Source organism: Ahaetulla prasina, chromosome 1 (genome assembly GCF_028640845.1).
Source record: "Ahaetulla prasina isolate Xishuangbanna chromosome 1, ASM2864084v1, whole genome shotgun sequence".
In the NCBI taxonomy this organism is placed as follows: domain Eukaryota; kingdom Metazoa; phylum Chordata; class Lepidosauria; order Squamata; family Colubridae; genus Ahaetulla; species Ahaetulla prasina.
Genome location: NC_080539.1, coordinates 261,333,391 through 261,361,297, shown reverse-complemented (window position 1 = coordinate 261,361,297; position 27,907 = coordinate 261,333,391). Strand labels below are relative to the sequence as shown.

Genomic DNA, 27,907 nt, shown 5'->3' with positions numbered 1-27,907 from the left:
ATTTACCGAAGATTATAATTAATTCTGTATGCTTGACTTCTGCTCCAAAGGTTTCTAAAAGGATGTCATGATCTCTTCTCTGAGACATATCTGCACTCAGTCTTCATGAAGTATAAAAAATTTGAAAAGTGGACCAGTTTCTTAAAAATGAACTGAACTGAACTAACCTAAAACTAAACTACGGTAATACATTTTTTAAACCTCTTTCAGACCGAGCTGTTTTTGCCTCTTCCTCCTGTGCCATTCTAAGCAAATATAAAAGATTCTTTACTGACATATATAAGTAGTGGGCAAACTACTCAAAGGCTTAGTCATTACTGTCATAGTTATGTAAACTTTAATCTAGGAGCAGTTATGGGGATAACAGAACAGCCATCCTGATACACAAAGGCAGTGCCTCTCCTTTTTAGCTAGAATAGAACTAAACATAATAAAACTATCCCTTAGTGATCTGCAGATAGTTTTTACATTATGATTTGCCGGAAATCGTGCACTAATCAGTAAAACATCCAAATGTAAGTAGAGATTATTTTGGCTGTTCTAAATCGAAAGTATATTTATATAATACCCTTTACAGAAGAAAGTTCCCTTGAAACTGAAGATGGTAACGCATGTGTCCAGCAGCAGTAACACAAGTTTATTTTTAGAAAAAACTTGATTTACATCTGCAGATGTCTCTCTACAATTTTTATTTTATTTTATTTTTATTTATTTTATTTTGTCACAACATCATACAAAAAGATTATATAGTATATAAACATATATCGCCAATCTCTTTCCACTTATGACTGTATGACTATAACTTGTTGCTGGCAATCCTTATGATTTATATTGATATATTGATCATCAATTGTGTTGTAAATGTTGTACCTTGATGAACGTATCTTTTCTTTTATGTACACTGAGAGCATATGCACCAAGACAAATTCCTTGTGTGTCCAATCACACTTGGCCAATAAAAAATTCTATTCTATTCTATTCTATTCTATTCTAAACATATATAGGAAGAAGAAAAGAAAAACAATAGGACAGGAACGGTAGGCACGTTTGTGCGCTTATGCACGCCCCTTATGGTCCTCTTAGGAATGGGGTGAGGTCAATAGTAGAAAGTTTTTGGTTAAAGCTTTTAGGATTGTGAGAAGAGACCACAGAGTCAGATAAAGTATTCCAAGCACTGATGATTCTGTTGCAGAAGTCATATTTTCTGCAATCTAGATTAAAGCGGTTAACATTAAGTTTAAATCTATTGGTTGCTCTTGTATAGTTGCAATTAAAGCTGAAGTAGTCTTTGACAGGAAGGACATTACAATAGATGATTCTGTGAGTTAAACTTAGGTCTTGTCGAAGGCGACGGAGTTCCAAGTTTTCTAAGCCTAGGATTTCAAGTCTGGTGGGATAAGGTATTTTGTTGTTTTCAGAGGAATGGAGAACTCTTCTTGTAAAATATTTCTGGACACGTTCAATTGTATTGATGTCAGAGATGTGGTGAGGGTTCCAAACAGGTGAGCTGTATTCTAGAATTGGTCTAGCAAATGTTTTATATGCTCTGGTTAGTAGTGTGGTGTTTTTGGAAAAGAAGCTACGCAAAATTAGGTTTACAACTCTTAGAGCTTTTTTTGCTATGTAGTTGCAGTGGGCTTTGGCACTTAGGTCATTTGATATGAAAACTCCAAGGTCTTTTACAGGGTGGGGGTCATCAGTAAGGTAATGACCATCAAGCTTGTACTTAGTGTTTGGGTTCTTTTTTCCTATATGTAAGACTGAGCATTTGCTGGTTGAAATTTGGAGCTGCCAATTATTCCTTAACATCTTTCTGAGGAGGGTAATCTGATTAATGTATATGTGCTAGTCCCTTTGAGGGTAAGCAATATTATGCAGGGCACAGAAAAGGAGCAAGAACTAGCAAGAACCTCAGAAAAAGTCATGAGATAAAAAAAAGAAAAGGAAATACAACTACAATTACACTAACACAACTAAATACAACTAATACAACTAAAATTACACTAACACCCTTCACCATACCTCTCTTTATCATCCAGTCTTTACAAACCTACTACTGGCTTACAAACCTACTACAGGCTTCCTTCATTGCTTTTCGTTTTTTAAACATTTCTCACCTCTTTCAGGATCACATCAACTTTCTCAGCCTTCCTCTTCCTCTCAATCCAAATACTCTTCCTTCATATACTGTATTGGCACTGTAATTTGAACCTAGATTATACTATCTAGATCAAATCACCATGTATTTACTTCATGCCAGTCATTAATTTTGTATTCCATCCACATTCATTAAACTCCATATAATCTTCAGCCCATCACTTGTTTTAACACACACATTCTATCACACCACATTCAACTTATTTTTATATTTCTTGTGACATATCCAAACTTCACTGTCATATAAAAAAGCAGAAACACACACTTACGCACAACTATTGTCACTTCTTTTCACAAACATTCTTTTTAATAGGACACATACTATCCATCCATTTCCTCATCTTTGAGAAACATTCAACTATGGCAGCTGCCCAATACAACAATTTCGTCTTCAATATGGTAATTTTCAGATCTATATCACTGTTGCATCAAAACACATGTTAAAATATCTGTGGGTAGCTCTGTGCTGAATTATGTGTAACTTTTGCCTAGCGTGTACAAATGAAATGTGCTTCCTTTGAATTATTTATTTATTTATTTATTTATTTATTATTTAAATTTCTATACCGCCCTTCTCCCGAAGGACTCAGGGCGGTTCACAGCCAAATAAAATACACAATAATGTTACAATATAAACACAATTAAAAAACTTATTCAATTGGGCCGAAATTAAAAGTTTAGAATAAATAATAAAAACCCAATTAAAACCCATAAATTTAAAAAACTAACCCAGTCCTGCGCAGATGAATTAGAAACAAAGATGGCCAAGCTGCTCCCTGAGAAGAACAGATCCAAAATCCAGTTCTACAGTATCATTATTAGCACCAACTAAAAGGTCAGATAAGCATGTGTGCAAACTTTTCTATTTTCTGGACATAACAGGCTAACAGGTTAAAAGGGGATAAAGTAGGGAAAGGCTTAATTTCTGTACTGTTTCCATCCAAGTACATTCCTATGTCACCTGAAGGCAAGATCTTACTGACAGCTGAGATTTATTGGGGACTCAATCAGAGTTTCATCATCCCAGGATGATCGTAAGTGTAATCTTGTACCTTGTGTACCTTGTGACAAACCATCATGATTTGGCGGATTTTTTTTTTCTTTTTTCCTTCCCCACCTCTTGATTTTAAAGAATCTGAGGGGATGCTGGCTTATTGCTATGGCATTTTACTGACCCGGTTAAAAATGTAGATGATATTTAAATGTTGATCTTTTAAATTCAAAAATTAATAAAGATTTGATGGATGTATAATATGGAATGCAAATATTTTTTTTGTGCATTTTCTCCTGTTTTCTATTTTGCAAGAAATCTAATTGTTAAGAAACCTTTTTTTTAAAATCCTGCTATCCCAATTACTTCACATTGTCTGAAACAAAAATGAATCTGTTGCCCTATAGATGCATTAGACTTACTTCCATTATCCTTAGCAGTTGTAGGGAAGGGAAGGGAGAATTGCAAGAAATAAAAAAAGAAAAGATCTGGGGAAGCACAGAAACAGGAGAACAGCCACTTACCCTTTGCTGAATGAATTTGCTTCCAGCCAAACTCTGACTTCCTCAGCATTGGATTCAAAGGTTAAGGGCACATGAACCTGCTGGGTCTTCTCTACTCTAAAATTTCTTTGAGGTTGCTGGATTTTGATATTTGTGATCTTTTTCAGCAATTCATCATTGACCTCGTCCATGTGATGGATCAATTCTAAAAAAAGAAATCGAGGAAAAATTATGGAAGTTCAGAAGAGACATCAGGCCTATCAATCTTTTAAAGCATTTTTTGTTGCAGAAAGTCTCTTCATCAATTATTTGATTATATTTAAGCTACATATAAAAATACGTTTAAAGATGTCAGTTTCCAGCTACAGGTAGTCTTCGATGTACAACCATTCATTTAGTAACTATTAATAGTTACAATAGCACTGAAAAAAGTGACTTATGTTTTTCACTCTTATGAGCTCCAGTGGCGCAATGGTTAGAATGCAGTACTGCAGGCTACTTCTGCTGCCTGCTGGCTGCCTGCAATTTGGCAGTTCGAATCTCACCAGGCTCAAGGTTGACTCAGCCTTTCATCCTTCTGATGTCAGTAAAATGTTAATATGCTGACTTTCTAAACCACTTACAGAGGGCAGTAAAGCACTATGAAGCGATATATAAATCTAAGTTTATTGCTTTTCCTATTATGACCATTGTAACATCGCTAGGGTCATTTGATCAAAATTTGGCCTCTGGGCAACTTGCATGTATTTATGTTGGTTTCACTGTCCTGGGGGCACATGATCACCTTTTGTGACTTTCTAATCAGCAAAGTCAATGGGGAGCCAGATTCATATAACAACCATGTTACTGACTTAACAACTGTAGTGATACAGTGAACTGTGGCAAGAAAGGTCATAAAATGGGAAAAACTCTCTTAACAACTGTCTCCCTTAGCAACAATGAATTTTGGGCTCAGTTGTGGTCGTAAGTTGAGGGCACGGCCCAAACTTTTCTTCCAAAGAGAAGTGTGCTCTTAAGTCTCTTCCATGCAAGTTGCATTTCCTTGGAAGCCTTTAAAATTAATTCTCAACCACTGAATCTTATTGAATTGTATTCCATGTGCGTTAAAATTACATACCTGCTCTTGAAAACATTAAATTATGGGAGAGAAACAAATGAACTGCCCTTCCTACCTTGGGGACAAGCAGCTATTGTCGACTTCGAAATGGTTCAGGCCTGCTACAGCCATCTTTCCGTTTCTCAGATTGCAGGGGGGAGTCTGGAATGTCAGACCAGACAACAACAGACCATTGTATGGGAACCAAGGTCATCTCAACAGATGCTGGCCAGAGACTGAGGGGAGTTGCCAAGGAGATGCCAATCAGTAGAACAACTTGCCTCCCAAAGTTGTGAATGCTCCAGCACCGGAAGTTTTTAAGAAGAGATTGGAAAACAATTTGTCTGAAATGGTATAGGGTTTCCTGCTTAAGCAGGGTGTTGAACTTGAAGACCTCCAAGTCAACTCACTGATTTGAGTTGAAAGATCAGAATTTCAGAATGCAAATTTCTTTTAAAATATTAAATATATTGGTTCAGATTGCATGAGTACTTACGTCCTTTGGCTTCTGAAGAACTGTGGGCTGCCATTTCACTTCCCCATTTGTCGCCAGCATAGCTAGGAGGTAACTTATGGGAAGGACTGGAAGATCCAGATGCTCGTGGACTCAAGTCTCGGTATTTTTGATTACTCTACAAAATATCCAATGATTGTTTTCACGTTATTCAATCATATTTCTATTAGCCTTCATTCCTTATTGCTTGATAAGAAAGTATAACCATTTAACTGATGTAAATCCTTGGTTTATTGTTCTGTCCAGTTATAAAATTCCTACCATTGATCTGACATTATTAAGAGATAATTTCAACCTTCAGCTGCTTAGGACATCTGCTTTTACTGGCATTTGGCTGAGATACTGACATGCTGAAACATTATGATGGGCATTTATATATATCTATATCTATATAGATAGATATCTCTATGGATAACATAACAGAGACTTTGATTCTCTATGGAAGTGTATTATTATAGCCCTCCCCAGAAATGAGTACTTCTTTCAGTATTTGTGAGATGGATGGCTATATAAATATGATTCATTTATTTAATGAATTAATAGTCTGCATCATTATTGCACAAAACTCATGATTTTTGTGCCCAGGTTGCACCCTAATTCTTTAGGAAAAATTTTATCCTTTAAAACTACTTTTGTAAAGAATACGGAAGTGATTGTTCATATGCTCACCAGGAATTGAATCTGGTACATAGCTACCTAATGAAATATAATGTCAGGCAATTGGAAGATCGCATTTAAATCTTCACTCAGACGTGAAGGTTAGAAGGTCAGTTTAGGGTCAATGAGTATTTTTGTCTACCCTACCTCACAGAATTGCTCTGAGGAAAAAGGAGGGAAGACAATATATATCAATATATATATATCTATGCCATTTCCACTGTTATTTTAATAAAGAATTATTAAAGAAAGCTCTTTAATATTGCCCTATACATTGTAAGCCGCCTTGAGTCTTCGGAGAAGGGCGGGGTATAAATGTAAACAAACAAACAAACAAAAAAAAAAATTTAAAGCAGAGTGTGTGTGTGTGTGTGTGACTAAAATATGATTTCCTTATAGTTAAGAAAAAATAGTAACCAGAATCATTTAGGAAAGCATATCTATCAAAGTAACCTATGCGATTTTGTGTTTAATTTAAAGAATTATGATATCTAATTTAAGAAGTAAACCAGACCTGCTCCATTGCTGCAAAATCCTCTGAAGTTACCAGATCTAAAATATTATATGGAACATAACCAGCCTGTCCACTTCGATTTTTCAGCTTCCACCATTGTTTGTTATCTTCCAACACCTGTGAATAAAAAAACAATTTATCTGTTACAAAAGATTACATTCTATGGTTTGTTTAAACATCTTCCTCTGGAATCTTTACTTTACAACTACCGTATATACTCGAGTATAAGCCGAGTTTTTCAGCACGTTTTTTGTGCTGAAAAGCGCCCCCTCGGCTTATACTCGAGTCTACCCTTGCAGCTGGGCCAGCAGGACGAGCCCAAATGCTGCCGGCATGCTTTGCCAGCTCGGCCGGCTCGTTTTGGGGCGGCGGCTGGCCTCCGGCGTTTTCTTCCGCCGCTTTTTGATGGCGGCGGCGGCGGTGGTCGGAGGGGGGCGGAGGGGGCGTTCGACATTTTCGCCCCCCTCTCACTCGTCCTCCTCTCGCCCTCGGAGGGGGCGGAGGGGGCGTTTGTCACCCTCGCCCTCCTCTCCGAAAAGCCGAAATTGAGTGGGGAGCGGCAGTGGGGTGGGTGGGTGGGTGGGGAGGCCGCCGTGAAGTGCCGGCAGGGCGAGCCCAAATGCTGTCGGCATGCTTTGCCAGCTCGGCCGGCTCGTTTTGGGCGGCGGCTGGCCTCCGGCGTTTCTTCCGCCGCTTTTGATGGCGGCGGCGGCGGCGGTGGTCGGCGGAGGGGCGGAGGGGCGTTCGACATTTCGCCCCTCTCACTCGTCCTCCTCTCGCCTCGGAGGCGGAGGGGCGTTGTCACCCCGCCTCCTCTTACTCGTCCTCCTCTCGCCCTCGGAATGTGAAAGAAACGTGGAAAACTCCAACTACAGTATAAAAAAAAAACATTTGCACTCAGTACTTTTTATTTTATTTTATTTTTTGCCAAGTTTTCCCCAGGGTTTTTTTTTCCCCCTATGGAAATTGGGGAGGTGGGGAGAAAGAGGTGAAAAAGAAAAAGCCTCTTGGAAAGCGGAGAAATACGGCAAGAACAAACGATTTCTCCCCCCGCCCCTCCCGGCGCCGTCCTTCTCTCCCGCCAGTCACACGGTTCAGTTTTTTTTCAGGCTAACTATACTTTGCGTTTCACTCCCCCGAGTGAGGAAGAAGAAGGGAGGCAAAAGAAACCGACCCTCGCGCAGATCAGCAAATTAGCTTTCCTTCTCCAAACCAATTGGAGGCGGGGGGCGACGCTGCCGAGAAGCCGCTGCTTACAGAGAGCGAAAAAGCCAGGGAGACCTTGGCATAGGTGGGCGGCTGGTGTAAGGAAGGAAAAGAAAAGAAAAGGGGGAGTGAAAATAAGAGCAGTCCGAGCTCTGAACTGGGGAACGAGAAGGAAAGAAAGAGGGAGAGAGAGAGTAAGGACTGCCACTGGGGTCAGGGAGCAGAGCACCAGGAAACAGGGCGGCCAACGCGCGCATACTACACACACACAAACACAGAGCCAGCTCCTCCCTGCCGCTGTTGAATCTTACTTCACCGCACTGAGTCCTTCGGGAGAAGGGCGGTATAATAATAATAATAATAATAATAATAATAATAATAATAATAATAATAATAATAATAATAATAATAATAATAATAATGATGATGATAATGATAATAATGATAATGATAATAATGATAATAATAATAATAATGATGATGATGATAATGATAATAATGATAATGATAATAATAATAATAATAATAATAATAATGATGATGATGATAATGATAATAATGATAATAATAATAATAATAATAATGATGATAATGATAATGATAATGATAATAATAATAATAATAATAATAATAATGATGATGATGATAATGATAATGATAATGATAATAATGATAATAATAATAATAATAATAATAATAATAATAATAATAATAATAATAATAATAATAATAATAATATTCAGCCGTGCTTCGCTTTGATGGCAGCCTGACGTAAAATGGGGGGCAGGGGGATACATACACGGTTAGGGAAAAATAACAAAACAACGTTTTGGGCTCAATTGCAGTCTTAAATTGAGGACTACTTGCAATTTGAACCTTATTGGACACTTCATTCCTGGAGGGTTTTTAAAGAACAGACTGGACAATCCTTTGTCTGAAACAGTATAGGATCTCTTGCTTGAGGAGTGGGGACTGGACTAGAAGATCACTGTTAGTTTGGGATATGTTCAGAGCCCACACATCTGATGACATAAAAAAATTGGCAAAGTCATCTCAAGTCACTTTGGCCGTTATTCCAGGTGGGCTTACATCTGTATTGCAGCCCCTAGATGTCAGTTTAAATAAACCTTTCAAGGACCGTGTGCGAAGGATGTGGCATGAATGGATGACATCTGGTCAAGCTCGTCTGACAAAAGTTGGAAATCTGAGAAAGCCAGACATAGAACTAATAGCACAGTGGGTTCGTGATGCATGGGAAGATATTCCAGAGGACATGGTGCAACGTGCCTTCAAGAAATGTGGCATTAGTAATGCTATGGATGGCAGTGAAGACAGCGCATTGTATGAGAGTGACAGCAGTGATGATGACGACTGTGAACTCAGTGATGACGACAACGTATATGCGGATAACATCACAGAAGCTGAAGTAGCTGAAGCTCTGTTTGGACAAACAGATGATGAGGAGGAGAACTCCAGTTTTGAGGGATTTTAGCTCTCGTTAGCTTGGTTGCTGTTACTTTTAAAGATACTGTATTTTTGATACCATATTCTTTTTGGGGACCCCCTTTTGCACTTTTATTGTTTTTCGTTCAAATAAATATTCATGTTATTTTACTTGGCTCTATCTTTATTTTTTACATTGACCAGTAGCTGCCTCATTTCCCACCCTAGGCTTATACTCGAGTCAATAGTTTTTCCCAGTTTTTTGTGGTAAAATTAGGTACCTCGGCTTATATTCGGGTCGGCTTATACTCGAGTATATACGGTAGTCCTTGATTTAACAACCATTCATTAGTGATTGTCTGAAGTTACAATGGCACTGAAAAAGTGTCCTAGGACTATGTCCTTACACTTACAACCATTGTAGGATCCGCACAGTCACAAACTTTGCAGTCAGCATGCATTTATGATGTTTGCAGCATCATGTGATCATCATTTGTGACCTTCCCAGCTGGCTTCTGACAAACAGAATCAATGGGAAAGGCTGGATTTTCTTAACAACCATATGATTCACTTAATTACAGTTATGCACTTAACAACCATAGCAAAACAAACCCCATAAAATCAGGCACAATTCACTTAGCACCTGTCTTACTTAGCAGTGGAAATTCTGCGTGTAATTCGAAGACAACCTGTATATTCCTTGCACAATTAAACTGATAAGTCACTCTTTACGTTCTTGAGTACATAGTTATTTCTATTCTGTAAATACCCTGGAATGTTTTTTTCTCCGAGAATATAATTATCACTTTCAAATAATTTACAGAAAAACCTTATCAGTAAATAAGTGAATTTCCATCCTATCTGCCCATTCAGCTTTAAGAATGACTAGTGAGCTCAAAAGCTTAATAGTGGAATGGGCCAACTCACCGCGGCCAACTCACTGCAGGACAACTTGATGCAGGACAATTTAACAATTCTATTTAATTATTTTAAATAAATAAAAAATATTTTAATTTTTGCCATTCACATTTCATTCTGTCCCTCCTTTTGCATCCTTTCTTTAATGATTCTATTCCACTATTTCTTTGATATTAGTGTAACACTTGTTCCACAGCTAGTTGGCCATAACAAGTTGGCCACGGCAAGTTGGCCATGGGGAATTGTCATAGACCCTCCCATAGGCGCTTTCCCCATGGGAGAAGGTTAGTGCTGCAGAGTATTAAAGTGCAGGTTTCCTTCTCTTTCCTACCTGTCCTGAAAAAAAATCTCATATGGAATACTGTGTGTGGAGAATTGAAGGATCCATTCAAAGCTCCTGTAATCATGCCCACCTCCCACTTCTCTTTTCCAGTTATTTGCAAGGATCTTGGATTAATTCTTTTACCTCCAGAATTTCATCTTTCAGCACTGACAGTTCAGTTGCATTTCGAGCAGTGAAATCATAAAGAATTTTGGCATATCTCTTTGATGGAGCCATACCCTGTGCCTCAAAATTCCTGCAAGAAAGATAATGTATGGGGAGAGCCAGGTTAGTCTATTATGGCAAAAAAATGTTGGTAGCATGTTTGTCAATTAACAAAGCTCTAGTCAGAATTTAATTCAAGTTTTAACAAAATTGGCTAGTTGAAGACGATGCTAAGGCCTTCTGATTTTTCCTCCCCCAAGAAAGATCTAATGGTATTATCACAGGCCTCCATTACTAGTCTGAATAACTCATAGCCTAATTCAGTGATGACTAACCTTTTTGCCATCACGTGCCAAAAGCTGGGGGAGAGAGTGGGGCATTCTATGTGCCCCACCCCCTGCGCATGTGCGCACTCCCCCCGCATGTGCGCGATCCCCCCCGCTTTTGGCACACAATGGCACGGTGGGCCTGGTAGGCCCATTTTTTGCCCTCCCCAGGCTCCAGAGCCTTTCTAGGAGCTTGAGGAGGGAGAAAACGGCCTTCCCCACCCCCCTGGAGGCCCTCCAGAGGCCGGAAATGGCCCACTTGCCAACTTCTGGTGGGACCGGAAGTCAGCAAACAGGCTGTCCCTGGGGGTGGGGAAGGACGTTTTCACCCTCCCCAAACTCCTAGAAAGGCTCTGGAGCCTGGGGAGAGCAAAAAACAGGCCTTCCTCTCACACAAATATACCCGGCCCTCCAGAGGCAGGAAACAGTCTGTTTCCCTACTTCCGGTGGGCCCAGAAGGCCCGAAAAGGAGCTCACGTGCCCACCGATATGGCTCCACGTGCCACCTGTGGCATGTGTGCCATAGGTTTGCCATCACAGGCCTAATTTAAAACACCATATTGAAGTTAAATGATACACCAGTACATTTTTCCAGCTTTCTTTAGCTCATGTGTTACAGTTCCTGAAAAAAATTAAACTACACATTATATTAACAAAATAAAGTAATAATAAAGTCTGCCTGTAAAAGTATTTAAAACAGTAACTCTACACAACATAGTTTTAGTTCGTATTACAAAATATTTTTCTTAAGGTAAGCAAGCCAGACCTCCAACATCATAACTGCAACCCCAATTCTCCCAAGAGTTGGAATGAAATTTGGCAGCATACAAATGTGTGAAATAACAGAATTAACAATTAGAAGACAGCAGCTGGATTCCCTGTTTTCCTGTTTGTATTACATTGGAATAGATAAAAGAGAAAATATCAGCTGTCATGGACTGATGTTTGAAACCAAGGCAGGGAACATCATTTTACCAGGAGAAAGGTAATCTTTTCCAGAGGTGGCTCCCAACAAGAGAAACATAGAGATGCCCAAACAGGAAAAGGAGAATGATATTTAAGCTGGTGTAAACAGAATGAGTCACTGGAAAGAACGGTGAAGACTAGGAGAATGCTTTCATTGGATAAGTGACATTGAAATCTGTTCAAAAATACACTGAATTACTCTGAATCACTCATGAACCCTAATGTGAAGGACGCTGGTCATTATATATTCATTTATGCTAACAAGATTATTCTTAATATTTTTCTTTATCCATAGAAATGTCATTTTAGATATAGTGCTAATTATGGATATTTAAGCCTATTTAAGATTTTTAAGATCACACATATAATGATATCCTTCCTTCCTTCCTTCCTTCCTTCCTTCCTTCCTTCCTTCCTTCCTTCCTTCCTTCCTTCCTTCCTTCCTTCCCTCCCTCCCTCCCTCCCTTCCTTCCTTCCTTCCTTCCTTCCTTCCTTCCTTCCTTCCTTCCTTCCTTCCTTCCTTCCTTCCTCATTCTCTCTCTCTTTCTTTCTATTTTTGTTATTTTCTCTGGTTTCTTTGCTAGTTTCTAAAACTCTGTAATCCTTTTTGTCTTGTTTCATGTCTTCGGTTAAAAAGATAAAGGAAAAAAAAAACACTTGAGGGCGATTATTTCATCCTTCCACAGTTACATAGTTAAGCCCGACAATATGTCCACTAAGGCTAATACTAAATCAAGTTGTGTGTACAGTAGTTTTTGCCTTGGCGTCATCCAATTGCAAGACTGCAGCTCCCAGCTTGGCCTCTCAATCTAAATTTATGTTATTGCTGAAAAGACAGATCCCCAGAATTATATGACATCAGCTACTCACATTTTTGCATCCCACAAATGAAACAATGAAAGGAAAATACCTATTTACGTGTTGAGTAACATGCTGAGCAAAGGCATCCACTCCTTGCTTTTGGTCTGAAGTCTGGACTGGCTTCAAGTGGCGATTGGGACACCCATTGGATGATGACAGCTTCCAAGGAGAGGAGGAAGAGACCAGAATATTATTAATTTTGTGCACATTCCAAAGAAAGTTCCGCATTTTTATCAATCAAAATCATAATTTGAAAGGTGTCCCAAAGGTGCTTTTTCAGGAGGCAACTGGATTTTCTTGTTTTTTCTTTGAAGATGTTTCGCTTCTCATCCAAGAAGCTTCTTTAGCTCTGACTGGATAGTGGGGAATGGAAGGATTTATATTATCCTGTCAGAGCTGAAGAAGCTTATTGGATGAGAAGCGAAATGTCTTCAAAGAAAAAACAAGAAAGTCCAGTTGCCTCCTGAAAAAGCACCTTTGGGACAACCTGGATGACTGAGAATCTCTACAGAGGAGGTACTTTCACTAATATCCATTTCCAGGAGATCATACAGTATATAAGAGTATTTGTAAGAGGGCAAACCAGCCTGGCTACCAAACTATCATTCCTATTGTATGAAGAATTGCATGAAATGGTATGAAATCCAGTTATAAGTTTACAACTAGCAGGACCCTCTGAAGTTTCTAACCATGGATTAAGGCTTCATTATTGATTAAAAAGGGGAGAGGAAGAGGTAGGTTCTAAGAGCTACCTATGGACAGACACAAAATGAGGGAGGAAGAGAGTAGTTCTAGGGCAACTAAAATCTCATTCCCTCTCCCATTCCACACATTTTTAAAAAATCAGTATCCCCACCTCTCCCCTATCCACAGATCTGTGTGTCAAAAATTCCCAAGCAGATTGATTTACATCCTGGTGAGTTCACGGGATGGGGGGGATACGGGACTGAAAGAGTTCTTGTTAATTTCATCCCTGTATCTTGCTTGGGCTGTTATGCTCTTGGAACTGTTGCATAGGTCTGCAGAATCAAAACAATGCAAATCAACACTTCCTTTTAAAGTGGTAACTTGCATTTGGTCATATACAGAAATATCTAAGTGGTTATTATAAAGAGGGTTAGTTATCTTTCCCTTTTATGGGTGGGAGAATAGAATGCTATATTAGCTGAAGCCCAGCCATTGGGAAGTGAAATGAGGCAAGATTTCCACCAGCAAGAAAACAGAGACTCATAAAGTTTTGAGAATTTCACTGCTGGAAACAAAAAGAGGTTTTTTTCCCCTGGTATGTTTGGTGAGTCACAAAAAAATCAGCTGGTTGCTATACACAACAATGATATGAGAACACAAAGATGCAGATTGATTCTGGAACAGTGCAAATAAATCACATGGGTTAGACTAGGGGGTGCTTAGCTAGACTGCTGCAAGTTAGCTAGATTGCTGCAAAATGTTCAACGTGCCTTGAATGATCAATTCACCTCCCTAATTTTTTTTTAAAAAAATAATATGAAGCCTTCATAGATTTGTTTATCTACTTTAATAACAGCAGTGTATTTGGCTCACAATTTGAATAAAAAGCTAAATAGAAGGGAGGGAGGGAGGGAGGAAAGAAGAAAGGAAAGGAAAGGAAAGGAAAGGAAAGGAAAGGAAAGGAAAGGAAAGGAAAGGAAAGGAAAGGGGCAAGGGGATTCACAAAGTACCTCTTCTTGCAAATGGCCAATATCTATTTCCCATGGAGCCCCACGAAAGATTTCCAGGGGTGGCTCCCATCCGTTGTGAAACTTTGGAACATATCTTGGGATGTTGGCATCTCTTGGCCATTCGGCTCTTAGAATATTAAAAATATTAAATATTTTTACATATTACATATTAAAAATAAGTTTATTTTCTAAGGAGCAAGAACATACGCAGCCCTTTCCCATTTCAGATTTCTAGTTCTCAAAACTGAGCATCTTTTTGGAACACAAGCATTCTGATTGCTTAGCTCACATACAAATGCTATTAATGACCTTACAAAGCTAGAGACAAAAAACCATTGCTCATAACGTGGATAGCAATCCCACTTCCTGGTAGTGGTCCACAAATGCTTTTGGGGTCTCTATGGTTTTAAATAAATGAGGAGAGGCACTAGCGAGGAAGAAATGTTAATGTTGTTGTGACCCAGACCCAAGTAGGTAGCAACAAACTCAGTCCGTGATAAAATAAACTTTATTCGAACAGCTGGGAATTACTTCATTCCCAGCGTGGTTCAACTCAAAGGAAAACAAAGGCCTCCCAAACACAAATTCTTCAGTTATCACAAACCTGAGTCCAATTAGGCAAACTGCCAAAGGCCCTTCCTGATAAATGTCCAGAATTCACCAAAACACGAAGCAGAGGACGTAGCTACAATGTTGTTTTCCGGCAAGCTGAAACACTGGTGCTGGTCTGTTATTAAGCCTTATGAGAGGGGCCAATCACCTCTTGGCCGTACTCCCGAGTTGTCCTCTCTGCTTGAGCTGCTCTTGCCTTTTGGCAGCTCTCCTCATGCGTGCATTAGGAACAGGGTCCTCCAGTTCCTCTGCCTAACTACTATCAGTCTCTGGAGGCTCTGGAGTCCGCACCTCACTTCCCGATGGCCCTGGCCTCACCTCAGCCTCATCGCTGTCCGACTCCGTTGCCAGCACTGTAGGCTGCTGACGGACCACAACAGATGTGTGCTTCATTGCTAAAGGCCTCACTTTTTAAATCAGGGAAATTCTTGCCTTCAGTCTACATTATTTCTGTTCAGATAGCATTTTAGGGAAGTTTGCCTTTCACCAACTTCAGCCAAGGAAGACATGAAACTTCCTGTGAGCACCATGGTGATCTGATATCCTGCTAGTAACATGACCATATTTTCATGGAGAATCATGGCTGGATGCAGGTGCCAAAATTTTTTGAGGAAGGAGAGATTGCTGAGATTATCCACAAGACTCTGGATAACCACTCCTTGTGAGTATACCAGGGAAAGTATTGTTCTGCAGTCAGCTGAATACCTATGAATCAGGGTTCCATCAAACTTACCCTCATAACGGAACTTTCTATGGATACACACACACACACACACACACACACACACACACACACTGAACTGGAGTGCTGGATGATTCCCCTTCTCCTTAGAGGAAGATAATATAAATTTGATTTTAGTTTTGTTGTATGCAACCCAAAGTTGCCTGTGAGATTGTTTGCTATAGAAATTAGATAAATAAAAATAAATGTATAAACAATTTTCAATTATGCCCAAAAAGATATTTAGAATATGGATTTTGGAAAGTTAACAATGGATTAAGGCTCCACAGAATATTTTGAATATTGGAATATTTCTCTGTAAAACTTTGATAAAATAGGTAAACTTGATAAGATGGACACAGCATGTTGTAATGATGCTAAAGAACAAGAATAAGTTGCAACAGATAATTTTGAAATTATTTTAAGGGGGGACTTACATTAGTTGTGATTAAAAAAACAAGGATATAGAAAAAGATATAGACATACAAATGGAACTGATAAGTAAATGGACAAATATTCCCTAAAGGAGATATACAACTTTTGAACCAGGAAGTGGAGTTCGATAATTTTTTATTGCTACATATACAAAAGAATTCTATTAAGGTCTTGGAAGATTCTATTGGAGGGGACAAACAAAAGGATGAATGTTATTTATTGGATAGACAAAAGAAATCTGCTAAAAGTTCTGAAAGAATTGCGGCTCCAACATGAATAAAAAACTAGTTCTTTGAAGGGACTAAAAATGAGATACTTAAAAACTCAGGGAAGGTTTACAAAATTAGCTTATTCAATCAGAGCTAAAAGAGAAAAAAATAGTTGTATCTGGTTTCCGTTATTGGACTTGCTAACAAAGAACAATTGACAAAGCACTTGGATTTTGGTTTTTACTTACGAGATGTGCAATGGAGTAAAGAGAAATTATGTATTTAGAGATGGGAGATAAACTATTAAAATTGTCTTTAGTTGCTGGGATGAAGGGTGAAGTTAATTTTTTTTTTTGTTTACATTTATACCCCGCCCTTCTCCGGAGACTCAGGGCGGCTTACAGTGTATAAGGCAATAGTCTCATTCTATTTGTATATTTTTACAAAGTCAACTTATTGCCCCCCCAACAATCTGGGTCCTCATTTTACCTACCTTATAAAGGATGGAAGGCTGAGTCAACCTTGGGCCGGGCTTGAACCTGCAGTAATTGCAGGCTTTGTGTTCTTAATAACAGGCTTTACCAGCCTGAGCTATCCGGCCCTGTAATCTTTGTTTACTTTCTTTCACACTTTTCTTTTTGTATTTTACTGTTCGTATTTTTAATGGTTTGTATGTGGTGTTGCTTTTATTGTTTTCTATCATAAAATTAGTCTGGAAGAATCCTTCTTTGGGTTCCTCCTCCACTCTGCTTTATTTACATACCTTGACCTTGTCCAAGTCTCTCCTAAGGATTCCCACAATGCCATTTCCTTTGGTGTTAGATGCCCTTTCAGAAAATCTGTAGTATCCTTTGAAAGAAGTGGACTGATGACAGACCTTGCAAATTCAGGACCTCCACTGCTATTAACAATCTGGATTACAAACAAGAAATCACAAATGAGAATTTCCAATAATCTTTTATGGTTAAAGTGTTTGGAAGTATCAATCTTTAAGCCTTTTCAGGTAGTTCTTGACTTATGACAATTGAGCCCAAAATTTCCATTGGTACGTGAGACAATTGTTAAGTGAATTTTGCCCCATTTGATGACCGCAGATGTTAAGTGAATCACTGCAGTTGTTAAGTTACTAACATGGTTTTAAATGAATCTGGCTTCCCCATTGACTTTGCTTGTCGAAAGATTGCAAAAGGGAATCACGTAATTCTGGGAAATTGCAACTGTCATAAATAAATGCCAGTGGCCAAGCATTCAAAATTTGATCACATTACCATAATGCTGCAGTAATCATAAGAGTGAAAAACAGTCATAAGACAGTTTTTTCAATAGCACTGTAACTTTGAACGGTCACAAAATAAATGGTTGTAAGTCGAGGACTACCTGTATTTAAACTGCTAGATTAGGAAATATCTGGAAATCAAAGTTTAGCCATGGACTTTTACTTCCAGGTTGGTACCATGCCAAGATCTTGTTTTAAATAGTACTTGGGTGATAAATAGGAGTTAATGTACTGTTTATTGGATGCTCATGGCATGTTTACTTTTCTAAAGTCCATATTTGCAGTACAGACACGATTGAGTGCAAAATGCACTATGCTACTCAGGTGAATGGGTTCGTGCCATCTAGACCCTCCAGAGAATGTGCTATGTTAAGAATGTTGCCATTGACGGCAATGGCAGAGATTTAGTTGAGGGAGCTGCAGTTTTAAGCAAAGTTGCAAGTCAATATATAATACACATTTCAGGTGCACTTCCAATTTTATTCAGTTTTATCATTCAAAAGTATGGTCATTTAATTTGTCAAGAGCCCAAGATCAAAAAATTCAATTATGGAATGACTAATGTTAGGCTTATCAATGTTTGAAAACTTAACCACGAAGAACATTAAATGCTATTATTGTTGCAAAAGGGTTTAATGAAGTGGGTTCATGTGTGTCTGCAAAGGAAAACAGTGGGGAGCAAGTATCCAAAGATGTATTCTGCCATCAAAACTCAAACCCTGTTGCTTATATACTTGGAGAACAATTAAAGAAGGGATTGTATTGTCACATGGTTCTAGTGTGGAATCACATCTGTGAGAGATTATGGGAAGGCTGGAAAGGATGCATAAAGATCACACTTGGCATACTGCATTCAGTTTTGGTTACCACGATGTAAAAAAGATGTGGAGACGTGAGATAGAGTGTAGAGAAGAGCAACAAAGCGGATTAGGGGCCTGGAGGCTAAAACATATGAAGAACTGTTGCAGGAACTGGGTATATCTAGTTTAATGAAAAGAAGGTCTAGGGGAGACATGATAGCAGTGTTCCAATATCTCAGGGGTTGCCACAAAGAAGAGGGAGTTAAACTATTTTCCAAAGCATCTGGGGTAGGACAAGACGCAATGGGTGAAAACTGATCAAGGAGAGAAGCAACTTAGAACTAAGGAGAAATTTCCTGACAGTTAGAACAATTAATCAGTGGAACAACTTGCGTGCAGACGTTGTGAATGCTCCAATACTGGGAGTTTTTAAGAAGAGATTGTGTATAACCATTTGTCTGAAGTGGTGTAGGGTTTCCTGCCTAAGCAGGGGGTTGGACTAGAAGACCTCCAACTCTGTTATTCTATTCTATTCTATTCTATTCTATTCTATTCTATTCTATTCTATTCTATTCTAATTCTAATTCTAATTCTAATTCTAATTCTAATTCTATTAGATAAAGGGTGAGTCAGTTGATAGTTTATCCTATAAAATTCAGCTTGGAGAAAAATCCAAGCCATTCAAAGCCATTTTTCAGCCATTCAAAGGGACTCCACCTTAAAAGAACTCACTATAAAGGAGGCTGGGAAATTCCATGTACTGTATAGTTATCAATATTTTGTATTTACCCCAGACTACTTTCCTATTACAGGGCTTGACAACAACGTCTTGTTATTTTTTCCATCATTGCAGCAAGTAATGAATGGCTATGAATGGATTGTGATCTCCCAAAAGTTTTGCAACAATGCATGTTATGCTTTAAGATAGCAATAGCATTTAGACTTAGGACTTAGACTAATACACCACTTCACAGTACTTGCCAGCCCTTTCTCAGATATTATGGGGAAACTGAAGTTAGTCCTCTCAACTTGTCATGAGCCTTTCAGCCCCCTAGGTTACTACTTTGGAATACTGTAAATCAATCCCTAATCTGGAACAGATGAATTTTTAAACAGGCTAGAAAAATGTAGTATGTGTCAAAAACATGCCTATTGCTGGTTTAGTTACCCTTCTCAAACCTACTCCCAGAAATTACATGCAACGGTTAGAATTCAGGGAATTAGAAGTCGACATATCTGGATGTCATTAGATGAGGAATGCTGGAGTAAAATTAATTGAATAAGGGAGAAGGTAATTTATACCAGTTCCAGTGGTCCAAACAGGAAATGGACTAATTCTGAAGCACTTGGATTCTGAATATGTTTTTTCAGTTTGACCTGAGAAGAGAAGAAAAACAAGTTAAATCTAAATCTATTTTATATTCAACTATGTTATAAAACTGTTCAAACTGCAAACAGAAAAAAAAAACATTTAGCAACTCCAAGAAATGCCCAAGAAATCCACCATATTTCAACTCAGATGGTATAAACAATTTCTCTCTAAAGTAACATAAATCGTATATTCAGGTTCTTGTACAAAGTCAAATTAGGTGCTGTATTATGACTCTATGTTATTCCCATGATCAAGTGGGCAGTTGGCCTCTTGGCATTAGATCAACTATTGCAGGAATTACTAAGATTAACTTGATCCCACTTAATCTAGAAGAATTCTTTTGAGGTTTCTAAGGAACATACAGTTGTATTGTTACTCAAACACTGTTTAATTAGCAAGAGCTTGCTTAAATTGTATAATGGGTTTTCTTTACTGCAACTGCATTGATTGTAGTCCACTGGGCAGCCAAAGCTTGAATCTTCTGCAATATAGCACCTGAAAGAGCTAAACTGCAAAGGAAATTCTATGAGTTGCTTTACTCATTGGTACTGATATAGGAGATGGACAAATCTATTTGCTATACTGGAAAGAATGTGCTACCTTGTTGCTATTTTCATAAGATTCAATAGATAGATAGAAGCAGTCTGGCAACTGCTTGTGTAGCCTTGACACTTCTCCTATTCGGCAAGAACTAGTATAACATTGTAGTAAATCACAGTGTGTCACTTTCTGTGAGATGGGAAGCCATATACAAGTAGTTCTTGACTTACAACCATTTGTCGAATAACCATTAGATGTTACAAGAGCACTGAAAAAAGTGACTTAAAACCGTTTTTCACACTTACAACCATCGCAGCATCCACATAATCCTGTGATCAAAATTCAGATGCTTGGCAATTAGCAACAATATTTATGAAGACTGCAATGTCCCAGGATCATGTGATCACCCACTGATAAGTAAAGTCAAAGGGGAAGCCCGATTCACTTAACAACTCTGTTACTAACTTAACAACTGTAGTGATTCATTTAACAAGAAAGGGCAAGAAAGGTTGTGAAATAGGGCAAAACTCATTTAACAACTGTCTAGTTTAGCAACAGAAATGTTGAGCTCAGTTGTGGTTGTAAGTCGAGGACTAACTAAACATTTGATTAATAAATAAACAAATAACACAACATGGTAAAAATCAGATGTTGTATCCATTCATCCATTTGTCTACCTACCCGTCTACTTAGGATTACTTCCTCCAAGAATGCAAGACACTTTAACAAGGCACTCCTCCACTCACCTTCTTTTTTCACATAGCCTCCTTATCAGGCAGGGCTTGCTAAGAAAGAAGGAATTTCCAGGACTGAAATTTGAACTTGCCTTGCCAAGTTCCATAATAATGCCTGAATCACCGTATCCCACTACCTCTTATAGGACACACATGGTAAGGTTGTCTTAAGATTTGCACGGGTACTGAACTAGCATATTAACCATGTGATTTGCCAACAGTGCAACATTTCCCAAAAGGGTAATGATCTTGCGCACATATTATTCGGTTTTGTACAGTTTCTACCTCTCTAAGTACATTTTTAGTCAAATGCTGCAGAGGGGAAACTATTCTGTTTGTTTCTCTTTCAAGTACAAGAAGATCATACTGTCAGAAAATTCTTAGAAAGAACTGATGCATTTTTTCTTCTGAATGACAATCAAGTGTCTCTACTAAGCAGGATAGTTAAGTATTTTGTCCACCCTGCTTTGGTTTGATTTTAACAATGAACATGCAGAACGAACAGTTTTTGAACAAATAAATAGGATTCTCATTGCCAATAGTCAGTACTTGGCTGGGGATGATGTGAATTGTAATCCAACACATCTAAGAGCTCAGGGTTTGGCAAGGCTGGGCTAGGGACATACTGAGAATAACCAGTTTGAGGATAACCATTTCTGACTTGAACAAAACTAGATCTTGCTAACACCCCAGGTTCTTTTTAGAAAGGTTTTAGGGGGTCACATTTAAGAATTTGACTGGATGATTGGTGGGAACAACTTTCAAATTTTCTCTGCAAAATTGTTGCATTCAGAATTTTTGCTTCTCTCTTTTCATGGACAAATAGAAGCAGAAATGAAACTTCATTATATGACATGACATGACATGTTACATGTATACATGTTACAAGTGCAAAAGAGTATTTGTCCTATATGCTGATACTTTGTGAATGGATATTTTTGGGGGAATCTTACTTTAATATTGTCTTTGACTGTTTGTCACAGCTTCCAGCTCCCATTTTCCAGTAGTAAATGTACATATAGTGTCTCTCTGAGGGTAATTCTCAATGCATCTTATGAAATGGATCAGGTGACACAAAAACTACTGCTCGACTTTGTGACTTTTTAAAGTGTCAGCTGCAACCTTGTGCTTTTTTGGGGGGGCAACTTTGTAAAGTTGTTTACTACTTTCTATGAGATTCTCAACTCTTTGACTGTTTAAGCATCATATTTGGTTGATTTCCAATAACAGCATGAAGCAAGCAACTATGCCATTATCTATCTAGTTGAGACAACATTATACCCAACACCCTTTGCTTCTTACCAGGAGATTTAGTGCCAGCTTGATTTTCTGAAAGCAGTCCCGAAACTCGGTTTCATGGGGAGGTCTTGCGCGCAGAGTCAGAACTCCCTCTTTAGACCAAAAGGTAATAAATACATTTTTTTAAAAAAAATTGACACTCACGTGCGTAAAGAAACATTAATGTGACATGCTGACCATAATAATCTACATTCCTTGAGGGTACTTAGTGTTTGAAATATCAATCTTGCCCAACTGGATGCCCTTCAGTGCAATGGGATGTAACTTTCATCATTCCACAGCCAGCACAACTAGTGGGAGTGGCCAGTAGCTCTGCTCTCTGTTAATGGCTGGATCTGTAGTCCTATATATTTAGAGCCTCCATATGAGAAAAGGCTGAAACAATCTACAAAGAAACAGCCACCTAACCCTATCAAGTATAGTTAAAAGCTATCTCTATGAACACTGGTGGACAAAATACTGGTGTATTTTTCCTTCATGGTTTAGGCTCATCAGAAGCAGAGCTATGTGGGTTGGGAGTTGTTTGGTTCTCAAAGGCCTTATAGGCAAAATTAAATATTGACCCAGACTCTTGGAACACACTGAAAGATGGATTTTTCTCATTGGAGACATTGGAAGTTTTTAACTATGCCTTTTATTACATGTCTATGTGCTTTTGGTTATTGTTTCCTATTTAAAAGAGCATCACTGTTTACTCTACAGAAAAAAATGAATCATTGAACTTGGACCCAAATCACAATGGTGAAAAAAAAGGCCCCATCCTGACAGGGAATGGCCTGTGTTCCTACCCTCTGCCTCAAAGCCTAAGATGACAAGACCAAGAAAGAGCTAGAAATGAAAAGAGGACCCTTATTCATCTTGATCCAGTAGCTTTATTTTTGAACAGGAGGAGAGAAACGGAACAAGAAAAGAAGTGAGTGGGGTTCAGAACTGGCCTGGAAGTCAGTATTTGAACTGGATCCTTCAAACTTGATGGGATAGGGTGTACAGTGCATTCAGAAAGTATTCAGACCCCCTTCACTTTTGTCAATTTTGCTATGCTGCAGCCTGATTCTACAGTTGTTGAAATTCATTCTTTTTTTCATTAATTTCCACTCAGTACCCCATGATGACAAAGTGAAAACACAATTTTAGAAATGTCTATCAATTTATTAAAAAGTGAAATATCACATTGGCATAAATATTCAGATCTTTCACTCCTTTGAACTGAATTGCACCTTTGGCAGCAATTACAGCCTCGACTTTTTTGGTGTATGACACAAGCTTTGCGCACCTGGATTGGGGGATTTTCTGCCATTCTTCCTTGCAAATCCTCTCAAGCTCAGTCAGGTTGGATGGCAACCATCGGTGGACAGCCATTTTCAGGTCCGTCCGTAGATACTCAATAGGGTTCAAGTCAGGGCTCTGACTGGGGCACTCTAGAACATTCACGGAGTTGTCCCTAAGACATTCCTGTGTTATCTAGGCTGTGTGCTTAGGATTGTTGTCATGTTGGAAAGTGAACCTTCGACCCAGTCTGAGTTCCTGAGCAGTGTAGAACAGGTTTTTATTGAGGATATCCCTGTACTTTGCTCCATTCAGCTTTCCCTCAACCCTGACCAATTTCCCAGTTCCTGCTGCTAAAAAACACCCCCACAGCATGAGGCTGCCACTACCATGTTTCACCGTTGGGTTGATATTGGGCAGGTGATGAGCAGTGTTTGGTTTCCTTCAGATACAATGTTTAGAATTGAAGCCAAACAATTCAATCTTCGTTTCATCAGACCAGAGAATCTTGTTCCTCACAGTGTGAGAGTCCTTCAGGTACTTTTTTGCAAACTCCAAGCAGGCTTTCATGTGTTTTGCATTGAGGAGAGATTTCTGTCTGGTCATTGTGCCATAAAGTCCAGATTGGTGGAGTGCTGCAGTGATGGTTGTCCTTCTGGAACTCTGTTCTATCTCCACGTAGGATCTTTGGAGGTCAGTCAGAATGACCATTAGGTTCTTGGTCACCTCTCTTACTAAGGCCCTTCTCCCCCAATTGCTCAATTTGACTGGGTGACCAGCTCTTGGAAGAGTCCTGGTTGTGCCAAATGTCTTCCATTTGAGAATTATGGAGGCCACTGAGCTCTTAGGAACCTTCAGTGCAGCAGAAAATTTATTGTAGCCTTCCCCAGATCTGTGCCTTGCAATAATCCTGTCTCTGAGCTCGCAAGCAGTTCCTTTGTCCTCATGGCTTTTCCTCTGCTACATTATGCCTTGTCAGCGGTGAGACCTTCTGTAGAGAGCTGTGTGCCTTTATAAATCATGTCCAATTAATTTAATTTACCACAGATGAACTCCAATCAAGGTATAGAAACATGGCAACAATCATCAAGAGAAAATGGGAGGCCACCAGAGCTAAACTTCATGTGTTGTTGCAAACGGTCTGAATAGTTATGCCAATGTGATATTTCAGTTTTTCTTTTTAATAAATTTACAGACATTTTTAAGCTTCTGTTTTCACTTTGTCATTATGACAAACTGAATGTAGATTAATGAGGAAAAAAATGAATTTCAATGACTGTAAAATCAGGCTGCAGCATAACAAAACTGACGAAAGAGAAGGGGGTCTGAATACTCTCTGAACGCACTATATATGAAAGTAGGCATCACTTAACGGAACTGGCTTAATAATTATCAACTACATCATGTGGTGCAGTGGGGTCATCATTAAAAAAAAAACAAATGTGGCTTTTGAAAAGAGTCCTTGAGACTGATATTTGTTGCTTCTTTCACTTTCATGATGTGCATGTAATGATATACAAGAGAAACACAAAATCTTATTTTTCATTCAGCTGAATTTTCAGAAAAAAACCATATTTGTGTTTATTTTGATAAAAAGTTGCAAGTGTCACCAAGGCAAAATAGAATTACTTGAGGGTTGGCTGGGTGCTTCTAACCCCTGGACTGTGTGCTAATTTGCTTATTTGTAAAATAATTTATTGTCCAGATCCACAAGAAAAATTTACGAAGAATAACAAAGCCACAAAGCCAATAAAATGACATCTACTCTATTATTGACAACTTTTATGGCTCTCTCTCTTAAGGAGGTGCATCTAGTGGGGTCAAGAAGAAGAGCCTTCTCAGTGGTGGCTCCCTCCTTGTGGAACATTATCCCTGCAGAGATAAAATTGGCCCCAATTTTGATATTTTTTTGCAAGGCCCTAATGATACGTTCTACCAACATGCTTGGGGACCCAGGAGTGATTTGGAGCCCTTCAAGCGGCTGGTCTGGTTTTTGTCACCAGAGGAATGAGTGTTTATTGGGTTTTTGTGCTGGGGTTTTTATCTTTGTAAGTCGCCTAGTCACCACAAGAGAGCTGGGCAGTCATATAATTTTTCAAACAAACAAAGGCAGCCCTTATACCATTGTCACCCGTAAGCAGAACAAAAACATGTTCAAGTCCTTCTGGAAATTGAGGACAAAACTGCACAGGGTGGGCTAAATCAAAATAGAAAGGCTGTCCCATAGACCAGGGGTCACCAACCTTTTGGACCTCAGGGACCACTAAATTCATAATTTTAAATCCTACGGACCAGTAATATGAATTCTTAAAAAAAAGATAAATAGTATTTAGTGCAAAATAAAAAATGCAAATAATTTTTCTACGGACCACCAAAATTTTCTCATGGACCACCGATGGTCCATGGACCATCAGTTGGTGACTGCTGCCATAGACTATTAACCCTTTATCTCATGTACATTTTTCCAAATCTGTGTCACCCCGTTTTGGACAGAAACTTAAGGATCTTTCTTTTTCCCTTTTGAAGGAGAAAATCCCCAGTAGTGGGTTGCCCCCAGTTTGGACCGATTCTTGTGAACCGGTAGTAAAACTGGGGGGAGGCTCCACCCACCAACCCCAACATCATCAGGAAGCTTCTGCGCATGCCACTGCGAACCGGTAGTAGAGGTAAGTAGAATCCCACCCCTGCTATACACCCTCTAAAGAGCCTTATATTCACTTGATCCTATAGCCAATAATTTAACTGTTGATACCTGCTGGCCCTTTCTTCTTGTTCTTCTTTCCCTTCTTCCTTTGGTTCAGTTGCCTGAATGCTTCTGCTGCTTTTTGAAGCTTGGCCACAAACAGCTCAATATCATCGAGGGTGCAATTCAGTATTTGCTGCAAACACACAAACGAGAGAACTTAAGACGAAACCAACAGTCAGAAGATCATCCATGCTCACACAAACTTACTCTGCATCTCCCTGATTAGGAATCAGAATATTCATTGCAGCTTTAATCATGAGCAATGTGATCGGCAGGTACATTTTGGTTTAAATGATCACCACTAGGAACTCGTGGGCCACCTCCAGACCAGGTGAAGAGAAATGTTTGGACAAGGGCATCTTTCCCTGATATGTTCTTATTTGCATCCCCCGCCCCAAAAAACCCATTTCTTTTGGTAACACATGGATAATCAACAAATAGATTTTACCATCAAGTGGTTACCTCATCTTCTCCCATATAACTTAAAAAAAATTACTATCACTAACCGTTTCTTTTTCAATCTTCTGTGCTAAAGCTGCACGAGACTCCTCATATTCCTGGGAGCTACTACTTCGTCGATCATGCTCTGGCAAAAACACAAAAAGCAAAGTACAGTTAGTCCTCAACTTACAACAGTTCCTTTAGTGACTGTTCAAACAATGGCACTGAAAAAAGTGAATTATGACCATTTTTCACACTTACAACCTTTGTAGCATCCCCATGATCATGTGATCAAAATCCAGATGCTTGGCAATTGGTTCAGATTTATGACCGTTGCTGTGTCCCAAGGTCATGTGATCCCCTTTTGCCACCTTCTGACAAGCAAAGTCAATGGGGAAGCCAGATTCACTTAACAACCAGGTTACTAACTTATCAGCTGCTGTAATTCACTTAACAACCGAGGCAAGAAAGGTTGTAAAATGGGGCAAAATTCACTTAACAAATGTCTCACTTAACAACAAAAATTTTGGGCTCAGTTGTGGTCATAAACTGAGGACCACCTGTATTGTCAATGGAAAGAGAACAAAACAGGAGTGGAACTAAATTATTTGTTTAAAAACATTCCCTGTTATCAAGCTACCCTATGAAGTTTTCTTTAACATGAATATTATGAATATACAGTAGATAGATGAATTCTGTCAAAGGAAACAGAAGGCGTAGTTTGGGAACTAAATGTATTCATTCAAAACTCAGAAGGTGGAAGCATCACACAGTTATTTATTTTATTGCTCTGCATGTAAAAATCATGCATCTAAGAAAATTTGGCAGAGCTTCATCAGTCTGGCTGATTCCAGACTCTGTTTTGCAGAAAGAACTGTGTGGGCCTCATTGCCAAGGATTTGTCAGATAAGAGCTACAATGAAATTGTTCTTGAGCACAACTCTCATAAACCTTTAAAATGTGTTTTTTTTTAGCCATCCCTGCAGCAAAACTGAATTTGACTTGTTTTCAGACAGACTTTTTGGAAAGAGAAGAATCAGAGTAACCAGATTTTAAAAGTAAATATTGTGTGGGACCAACTATCTCTAGCACAGTCCAGAATCCAGGTGTTCTCATCTAA

At 38.9% G+C, this 27,907-nt stretch overlaps 1 protein-coding gene across 1 annotated transcript in view; it reads right to left on the bottom strand.

Annotated features, from left to right (window-relative positions):
• The window catches only part of EPS8L2 (EPS8 like 2), a 124,682-nt gene that overhangs the window by 6,771 nt on the left and 90,004 nt on the right, over positions 1-27,907 (bottom strand). The window contains exons 9-19 of the mRNA XM_058157011.1: positions 26,853-26,932; positions 26,353-26,479; positions 22,338-22,426; positions 19,692-19,766; positions 17,077-17,225; positions 14,337-14,463; positions 12,689-12,798; positions 10,466-10,577; positions 6,433-6,549; positions 5,244-5,379; positions 3,673-3,856 (exon numbers count right to left, since the gene is read on the bottom strand). Of these exons, the coding sequence (XP_058012994.1) occupies positions 3,673-3,856; positions 5,244-5,379; positions 6,433-6,549; positions 10,466-10,577; positions 12,689-12,798; positions 14,337-14,463; positions 17,077-17,225; positions 19,692-19,766; positions 22,338-22,426; positions 26,353-26,479; positions 26,853-26,932 (1,306 nt within the window). The remainder of the gene's footprint in view (positions 1-3,672; positions 3,857-5,243; positions 5,380-6,432; positions 6,550-10,465; positions 10,578-12,688; positions 12,799-14,336; positions 14,464-17,076; positions 17,226-19,691; positions 19,767-22,337; positions 22,427-26,352; positions 26,480-26,852; positions 26,933-27,907) is intronic.